At 35.2% G+C, this 9473-nt stretch overlaps 1 protein-coding gene across 1 annotated transcript; it reads right to left on the bottom strand.

The window, feature by feature from the left end:
• Nucleotides 1-393: 393 nt before the first annotated feature.
• On the bottom strand, nucleotides 394-1940 carry LOC133293739 (polygalacturonase-like). Its single transcript, XM_061492339.1, has 4 exons — nucleotides 1821-1940; nucleotides 1369-1680; nucleotides 746-1264; nucleotides 394-612 (listed from the first exon to the last, which is right to left on the bottom strand). Exons 1-4 carry the CDS (start codon nucleotides 1938-1940, stop codon nucleotides 394-396), a joined length of 1170 nt encoding a protein of 389 aa, XP_061348323.1.
• Between the last annotated feature and the right edge of the window lie 7533 nt (nucleotides 1941-9473).

The raw sequence follows: 9473 nt of genomic DNA, 5'->3' as shown, positions 1-9473 counted from the left end.
CCAAATTGTAACTGTTTTCATGATTTGTTCATTGTGTGGTTTCTCAATCATTATTATATATTTTTTTACATAAAGCTAAAGAGTTAATTTCTGATTCCATTTCTCCGGATTTACAATTCGATTTTTTTTTTAATTGGTGAGACTGAAAAATGTTTTTTTAGACGAGATATATATTAGATTTGCGTAATATAGATCATGTACGGAAACGTTAATGACTATTGTTTTAGTGTTGATCAATTACCTTCACTTGATGGATTAATTGTAAATTTAGATAACTCTAAATTGAATAGGTTGATATTGAGTATAACACACTACAACTGGTCCACATATTACTTTGTAGGGACGGTTTGTCTACTCTTAAAAGAAACGAAAAGTAAATAAAATATGATCACTCTAAGCTGCACAAGTAGGAGCTTTGCCCGTAATTACGGGCTTGACATTGGCACATTTAGCGGTTGCTGGGGCTCCATTGAACGTGAGATCAACATTGCTTAACTCAACACCCTCACAAGGGGTACCACTGCTGCAAATAAGAATCAGCCCTTCTGGAGTTCCTGAAGTGCCCTTAATGTTCTTGAAGGAAACCTTGCTTATCTTTACTTTTGATGGAGTCTAAGACATTGAAAGCGTACAAGAAACAGACAAAAATGAGTCATTTAAATTACCTCATTCAAATTAAGACAAGAAGATTACTAGTTAAGATAATAACATTAAAGGATAAAGATAAAAAATTTGGATGAAATACCTGCTTGTTGCACGTGTTCCATGGACAGTACTCTTGGTCTATGATGATAGGGTTCTTAACATTAACAACAGTAATATCTTCAAAATGCATATCAGTGGCATGAGATGTTCCAGGGGCGCTAGGCCAGGTCTTGATCCTAACACCATTGTCAGTGTCAGTCAAAGTGCAATTCTTAACACGTAAACCTTCAACGGGTTCTTCATTTGGGTACTTCCCAAGGCTTCCAACACTAATACCATGACCAGGTCCACAATTCACATTTTGGACAGTTATTTGTTTACTCCCATCACCCAATGAGATGCAGTCGTCTCCGGTACCAATGTTTGTGTTAAGAACCTTCACATCAATTGATCTTCCAATGTGGATTCCATCAGTGTTAAAGCTCTCTGCAGGGGCCGTAACTTTGAAGCCATCAAATGTAAAATTGTTGCATCCCAAAACATTCACATGAAAGTATTTGCTGTCCTTAGTTGTAATGTCTCGGACAACTGAATGTTTGAGAAAATTAAAACCAAAATTCTGTTGCCATTTGACAGAAAAATCAATTAGAATGCCTGATATATAATTGATACTATTAAAGGTAAAAGTTTATGTGTCATTAAAATGCCGATATTAATATTTACCATTGAAAGCTTCTTGCAATTAGTGTCTGACGCACAATCATTTTGCTTCCAAGCAGTTGTACCTTGACCATCGAAAATTCCATTGCCTGATAAGGTGAAAAAGTCAACATATCCAAACTTGATCCATTGATCGGCCCCCTTGAGGTCATCAGGGTTTGGAGGTGCTTGAATTGTGCCATCAACTCGAACTTCAATAGGAGCCTTGCAAGGACCTTTGACATCAACGGCGTTCATCTTGTATGTACCAGCAGGAATCACAATTTTGGCTGGAGTTGTTGATGCACATGCTTCTTTCCAAGCACTTAAGAATGCCTTAACAGTTAACAACATGCAAAACACAAATCAATTATAAATCACGAAAGAAAAGGACTTGGCCCTTGACACTATACAAAAAGATGAAAAAAATAATAATAATAATAATAATTCTCAATGTCAGCTCAACATGATAATACCGAAGTTATATCTGCATTTGGTGCTCCGCCAAATTTTGATATGTCAAAGACCCCAGGTTGGGCTCTACCAAAGTCAGCTAGAAATAAGAATAAAACAATTGCTGTGATGGCGAACTTCATATCTGTTTTGATTATTATCGCTAGAACGTTGTCTTCTTGCACTTCTCTTGAAGAATGAATGTGGTTTCAATGTATAGTGCAACTCAATTTATATTGGAGCGGCAAGCCTCAAGACCATAAATATGGTAAGCAAATTCGTATCCAAATATAACTTTTTTCCATTTTTAATTGTTTGGCTGAGTTTTGGTATATTATTAGTAATTCATTTTTCATCACTAATCAATGTCTATAGTTATTCATCTCAACATGTCTTATTTTTTTTCTTAGCCACTCATGAAGATTCAAATTTTCGATATTCTTTTTTTGTCTCATGCATTATTTTCCAATTACATTTTCACTACTCAACTAAAAAGTTGACAAAATGAAGTTTATGACAACGCAGAGAAAGAGTATTCTGTTTTTGGTAATGTAGATGCGTTGGGAATGAGAACAGATGAAGATGCGGAGGAGTTATAAAGAGTTGTTTGATGTTAATATATCAGCTCTAAAAATTAACTTAATCAGTGAATCGATAAAAGAAAATTTTGAGTTCGCAGCAAGATAATAAGGAATATTTTAGTTTGTATGCTCACAAAAAATTTAGAATATGAATATTAAAGAGTGTATCACTATTTGAACTTATAACATCGATCTAAATCTCTCGTATTTATTATCAACCAAATAAACCAAAAGGACGTGAGGATTAAATGAAAATTAGACAATTGTGCCATAAGAATTGTTATATATTTAAGGGATTTCGTGAATTCTTCAAGAATGATTTGGCAACAATACAAACTTACTGTTAAAGAACCATAATTTATATTATTCTTTAACACAGGTCTAATTTTTTGTGTTTTTTTTATTTTTAATTCTACTTTAAAGTGAGGGCAATGAGGATCGAACTTGTGACCTTGTAGTCACTCAAGCTCTGATACCATGTTAAATAACCACTTCAACCCAAAACCTTAAGGTATTGGGTGAGGGCCTTTTTAATAATTTATATTATTCTCTAACACCTACTCAGGCTACTCAGAAGCAAATCAAAAAAAAATATCATTTTTTTAAAAAAGATACTCTAACTTGATAAAATGTAATTAGACTTTTAGATATTACATATTTGTATTTTACATTTAATACATTAAAAAAGATAATCATCATCAACAACAACAGTAATATACCTAGCTATTTGATATCAAATATGATTTTTACAAAGAGTATTTCAGGAAACTGTATACTGTAACACCCCGTGTGCACCCGGTGTATTAACATACAATGGTAATGGCGCAGCTAATTAATTGCGTAAGCTAACTTTTTCTTTTCAATTATGACGTCATTATTATTAACCAAGTTGATTACTTAATCCTTTTTCAAAATAATGCCTGCATGTAAATTGCAATAAATAAATAACTGGAATACCTCATATATAAATGTGTATCTAGTCACGGAACTACAACACGTAGTCCGGACATAATCCTGATTCATTATACATCACGAGTCTAAAAAAACAAAGCATAATCAATATGGCATGGAAAATCCCCATGCTTACCAAATAAGGCAACAAGCCCAACACAGTCTTAACACAAATGACAACATAATGGCAATAAATCATGATAAAAAGCCAGACATAACGGCACAACATCATATATCTCAACTCAGCTCCGGCCGCATGCCGCCCGAGGTATCAACCCCCGGGGTATCAACCCCCGAGGTACCTGAACATGAAAATGTGCCCCAAACGTGGGGTGAGATCTCTACAAAGAAATCTTAGTAAGACAAGGGGTCCTCAAGGATCTCTCCACCCCAAGCTCACTTACATGTGTAATATAAGTTCTAAAACTGTAAGAACCCGTACCGTTAATTAAGGAATTTAATTAATTAATTATGCCGCATCGTTAATTAAGGAATTTAATTAATTAATTATGCAAAAATAGGAAATGATTCCATAATTGACCCTAATAATTATTATAAGGCTTATATAAATATAGTAAGTGGTTAATTATACTGAAAGTCGCTTTTCGGAAGAAAAGTGCAGATACCGGTTCTACTAGTCGGTATAAATGCGTACCGAAAAAGTATCCCGGAAAATTATAATAAGTGCATGATAATTACTAGAATGATATATAGGACTTGTAAAACGAGTTTCAAGTCCAAATAATGAGAACTGGTGCCAGAAACTGATACTGGCTATGAAAAGCGCGTACCGGAAAAGTGCTCCGAAAAATATAAGAAAAATATGATAATTCTTGTAATATTGTGTAGTTTAAGAATCCTGAGTTTGGGATTAAAATGCTAAGCGTAGCTATTAATGTTAATACTGTGTGTTGGTAGTTAAGTGGACTATAAATAGGATCTTTGCACAAAACCCTAGGCCATGTGTGATGTGCCTACGTGAGTGTTTTCTGATTTCTCTTCAGCCTTGTGCCTCCCATTGCCACCTTCACCTTCCTTCCCTCTTGTGAGCCAAAGGTGTCACCTTTCTCCTTGTTCATGCCACTTAAACACTTGTGTATTGTGTGAGGTAGCCTTGGTGGTGAGTTGAGAAGCATTTCTAAGTCTTTGTTGTTGTTGGTTGGGAGTGTTTTGAGGTTGTGTTGCTGAGTTGTGAGGGAGAGACCTTGTCATGGAATTTTGTGGTGCCAAGAAGTGATCTTTTGGCTTAAAAGATCAAGCTTGGTGTGCCATTTTCGCGTCTTGCCTTAGTCTGAACCTTGGTGCTGTGAAGAGTGCTCCATTTGTGTCTCATTTCGGAGTTGTGAGCCTTTGAGGTATACCATTATCACCTCTTTGTCATTTCGGAGTTTAAAGCTTGTTTAATCAATTAAAAAGAGGAACTTTAACCATTTGAGTAAAAGAATGTGTTTTTGGGTTCATAACTTGTTGGTGATTATCTGTTTAGGGAGTCATTGGACTCCCAATCGCTTTTGGACCTTTAAATTTGGGATTATGCAGAAGTTGGCTCAAATTTTTGTATTCTGTTGAAGAAGTATTCGAATAATTTTCGTGTAGTATTCGAATACTTGTTCATCAAGTAGTGGAATACTCATTGTTGGAGTATTGGGATACTTTCTGGGAAGAAAGTATTCGATTACCCTTGCAGAAGTATTCGAATACTTAATAGTATTCGAATACTTGGGGTTTGGTATTCGGATATCTTGTGGTATTCGAATACTAGAGTGAAAGTATTCGAATACTTTCTGGAGAGCTGGAGTATTCGAATACTACTCGTGGAGTATTCGAATACCTCCTGCAGAAACAGCATGTAATGAGTTAAAATGAGAAAGAAAGACCTAATCACTTAGTGTAATTTGTGCTATGATTATTGATGATTAATTATGGTATGGGCAGATTGTGATTGTGCTGTTTGTGGGCCTTGAGATAATGTGGACTCTTGGCTTGGATAGCTAGCTTGCAAGGTAAGCTTTCGTGTCCTCGGTTTAGCCATGTTGTGGTTCCACCATGTCCCATGGGGGTATGGTTATATGCATGCTGTGTTACATGCTTTTGATGTTTTGGAAATGCTATTGAGCTGTTATATGCTAGTGCCTTTATGATATGCATGTGGTGTTCCACCTATACGGTAAGTCTGAGTATGTGGTACATACAAGATGGTGAGGTTGTGGGTGAGGTGCAAGCGGTGTTCCTTGTACTACGTGTGGGTAATAGACGTATTCCTACAATTCTCTGGCCAGTAGAATAGTTTTGACACACATGGCATGAATATCTGTTGCACTGCATAGTTTTGGAACTGATATTTGTATAAATGCTTTTAGAACTTATATTGTACATGTAAGTGAGCTTGGGGTGGAAAATCCTTGAGGACCCCTTGTCTTACTGAGATTTCTAGTTTAGAGATCTCACCCCACGTTTGGAGCGCTTATTTTAGGTTCAGGTAATGTTGAGACCTCAGGCGGCAGGAGGCCGGAGCTGAGTTAGATTTGTTGTATTTATGCTGACATGTTGGATGCTGCTTTATGTTTTTAGCTTCAGTTTATGATTATGTTTTATCTTGTTGAGACGTTGTTTATTTGGTGAGCATGGAGATTGTCCATGACACATAGACTTGGTTATGTCTTGTTTATTTGGAGTTGTAATAATGTATCAGGATATTGTCCGGACTACGTGATGTAGATCTGTGATTTAGATACTCACTTTATATGTTATTGAGGTATTTCAGTAGATGTCTTATTGCAATTTACATTCAGGCGATATTTTATGAAATTGATTAAGTAATCAAGTTGGTAATTGATAATGATGTCATAATTGAAAAGAAATAGAATATTTCGCATTTTTAATTAAGCGTAGCTTAATACTATGTAATGATAACACTACCGGATATATACGCGGTGTTACAAAAACCATAAATAGTATAAGTTCCAAAAATCTGTGCAATGCAGCATATAATCATGTAATGTATGTCAGAATCCTACTGGCCAGAGAAAACGCAGGAATTACATACGTCTACAACCCACAGTAGTACAAGGTGTTCCTTCTACCCACTCACAGGATCACCATATTGTATGACGCTGCATACTCAGGCTTACCGTCTAGGTGGAACACTACATACATATCATAAGGCATTTGCATTTAACAGCTCAAAAGCATTTCAATAAATCATCATTTCATAAAGGCACATCATGCATATAAACCATCACTCCATGAGGTATGGTGGAACCAAACATGGGCAAAATCGAGGACGCGAAAGCTTACCTCGCAAGCTAACAATCCAAAGTCAAGAGTTCAATTAGCAATCCACGGTTCACCAAACAGCAAAAACATAGTCTGTTTATGCCAGAAATATCATTAATATTCATAGTCTAGAGTTTCATTGCATAAGGACAACATTTCTTTTTTTTGTTTAAAGATTACCGGCTTCTCCCAAAGCCTTGATAATGGGTAATTTCATTTTTATCACTTGAACACCTTTAGGACAAGCCCACACTGATTCATTAAGGTCCTATATTGTATTTAAGGCTTCCCAACTTGTTAAAATTGATTTTAGGCTCATTCTGCCAAAAGTATTCGAATACTCCACGATAAGTGTAAGAACTCGCACCGTTAATTTAGGAAATTAATTAAATAAATATGAGAATTAGGAAATAATTCTATAATTGACCCTAATAATTATAAGAAGGCTTAAATAATTATGGTAATTGATTAATAATACTGAAAGTCGCTTTTCGGACGAAAATAGCAGATACCGGTTCTGCTCCACGGTATAAATGCGTACCAATGAAGTATCCCATAAAATTATAATATGTATGGGAATATTCCTAGAATAATATATAGAACTAGTATGTCAAGTTTCAGGTCAAAATAATGAGAACTGGTGCTAGAACTGATACTGGCTATCTAAAAGCGCGTACCAGAAAAGTACTACAAAAAAATAAAAATAAAAATATGACAAATCTTAGAAAAATGGCTAGGTTCAGAATCCTAAATTTGAGATTAAAAAGATAAGCGTAGCTATTAACAAAACATCGTGACTATTAAAAATATTCCTCAATCGGACTCGCAATAAATAAGTGCGCCGTCCCTAATTCAAACAAAACATCAACAGCACGACTGTAACACCCCGTATATATCCGGTAATGTTATCATATCATCGTATTAAGCTACGCTTAATTAAAAATGCGGAATATCTTTTTCTTTTCATTTATGACGTCATTATCATTACCAACTTGCTTAATTAATCATTTAAATAAAATCATGCCTGTATGTAAATTGCAAAAGACAGCTAACTGAATACCTCATTAATTAAAATAACAGATATAAGTATCTAGTCACGGAACTACAACACGTAGACTGGACAACCTACCAAGTTATACAACTCAACTCAAAGTACTAACATAAAGTGGCATGGACAAACCCCATGCTCACCCAAATAAGGCACAAGCCCAACAGAAGTCTCAACATCAACACCATAATAAAAGCAACTAAAAACATAATATCAGCAGAATATCCAGCATCCAACATGTCAGCATAATTGATGAACCCTTAGTTCATCATGATTTTTAGCAGGAAATTGGATCAAATTGTGTGATTAAATGATGAAAAACAAAGTTAATGTCCTAAGATGTCCTCAATTACAAGTTCAAGAGCTTTATTGGAAATTTGTATAATTCTTGTAGGAAAAGAAAACTTGAAGGACAACTGGAGAAGGAAGAAGATTCTGGAGCTCAAGAGGAGAAAAATTGCCTAAGTGTTGAGCGCTAAAACGTCCACACTGAGCGTTTTAGCGTCCTGCTACAGGAAGAGGCCAAAATTTGCTGGTGATGAGCGCTAAAATGCCCACACAGAGCGTTTTAGCGCGCTGCTGCACTTAGAAGATGGAAAATTGCTGGTCTTGGGCGCTAAAACGGCCTGCAATAAGCGTTTTAGCGCCCTAAAGTGGAAAAAAGATTCTGGTCTTCACCGCTAAAACGTCCAAATCAAGAGTTTTAGCGTTGAAATCAGTTAAAAGCAGTTGAGCATACGTAAAGCATGGACGCTAAAACGGTCACTTATGGACGTTTTAGCGCCCACATCAGTTTTCTGTTTTTAATTGTAACACTATATAAGGCAAAGCCTTGACACATAGGAAAAGCTCTGGATCTGAGGGATCTAAACTGTCTCTCTCTTTTAAACTTTAGTCTGACTTCTCTCTAAATTCTTTTAGTTTTAGTTTTTGTATTAGGATTTCTTTGTAATAGTTTGGAGATTGAAGACTTTCAACATGGAAATGAAGTTTGCTTCTTCTTCTCTTATCTATTCTTTAGTCATGTCTGAGTAGAGTCTTTGTAGTCTGAATGCAATGGAACTCCATGATAATATTATGTTGATTTGATTAATATGATGAAGTATTTTTCATGTGTTGATTTGAGATTTTCTGAGTTAATTATTTCTATCAAGGAAGTAGTATAGAACAGGGATGTTTATAGGACTTCTGTATTTCATAATCTCAACATCAGAATTCTAGTACTCAAGGGATTGATGCTAGAATTCTGATGTAATCTTAAAACTTTAGTATTTCATGCATGTATTAAGAAAGAGATCACCAAGGGATTGGGGTTTCTGATTAATGTATCTATCAGGATAGTAAGGGATTACATCTTGATGATAAGTAAAAGGTTGATTAACATCACATGGAAAGGAATTTATCATATGATCAATTTTTACATGGGTTATTATGGAGGAAAGTTGTTTTCTGACTACTTGTTGTTTTATTAATTCCTAATCCATATTTACTTTGTGTCAAATTACTTACAATCAATTTTCTGGTGACAAATTATTCATGATTTTTACAAACTCTTATTTGATTCAAATTAGTTTTCTATGGTATATTGGTGTTTGAACACAATTCCTCGTGGGAACGATCTTTACTCATCATTTTATTACTTGTACGGCTAGTGCACTTGCTAAATGTCCAACAAGTTTTTGGCGCCGTTGCCGGGGAATTTGTTTTTCAACACTAACTGATACTATAGAATTCTGAGATTGAATCCTTTTATTTTCGGTATTTTAGTTTATGTTAAGTTTCTGGTCAATTTTGATTCTGGTATATGCGAGGTACACTTG

Source organism: Gastrolobium bilobum, unplaced genomic scaffold, assembly GCF_033153095.1.
Source record: "Gastrolobium bilobum isolate Gb01-03AN ecotype WA unplaced genomic scaffold, APGP_CSIRO_Gbil_v1 utg9915, whole genome shotgun sequence".
In the NCBI taxonomy this organism is placed as follows: domain Eukaryota; kingdom Viridiplantae; phylum Streptophyta; class Magnoliopsida; order Fabales; family Fabaceae; genus Gastrolobium; species Gastrolobium bilobum.
This window is presented reverse-complemented; position numbering and strand designations above follow the sequence as displayed.

Coding starts and splice junctions, on each gene's coding strand:
- LOC133293739 (XM_061492339.1), bottom strand. CDS start 1,940: ATGAAGTTCGCCATCACAGCAATTGTTTTATTCTTATTTCTAGCTGAC. Junction 1,681..1,820: donor CAAATGCAGATATAACTTCG/GTATTATCATGT, acceptor TTAACTGTTAAG/GCATTCTTAAGTGCTTGGAA. Junction 613..745: donor GGAACACGTGCAACAAGCAG/GTATTTCATCCA, acceptor TCAATGTCTTAG/ACTCCATCAAAAGTAAAGAT.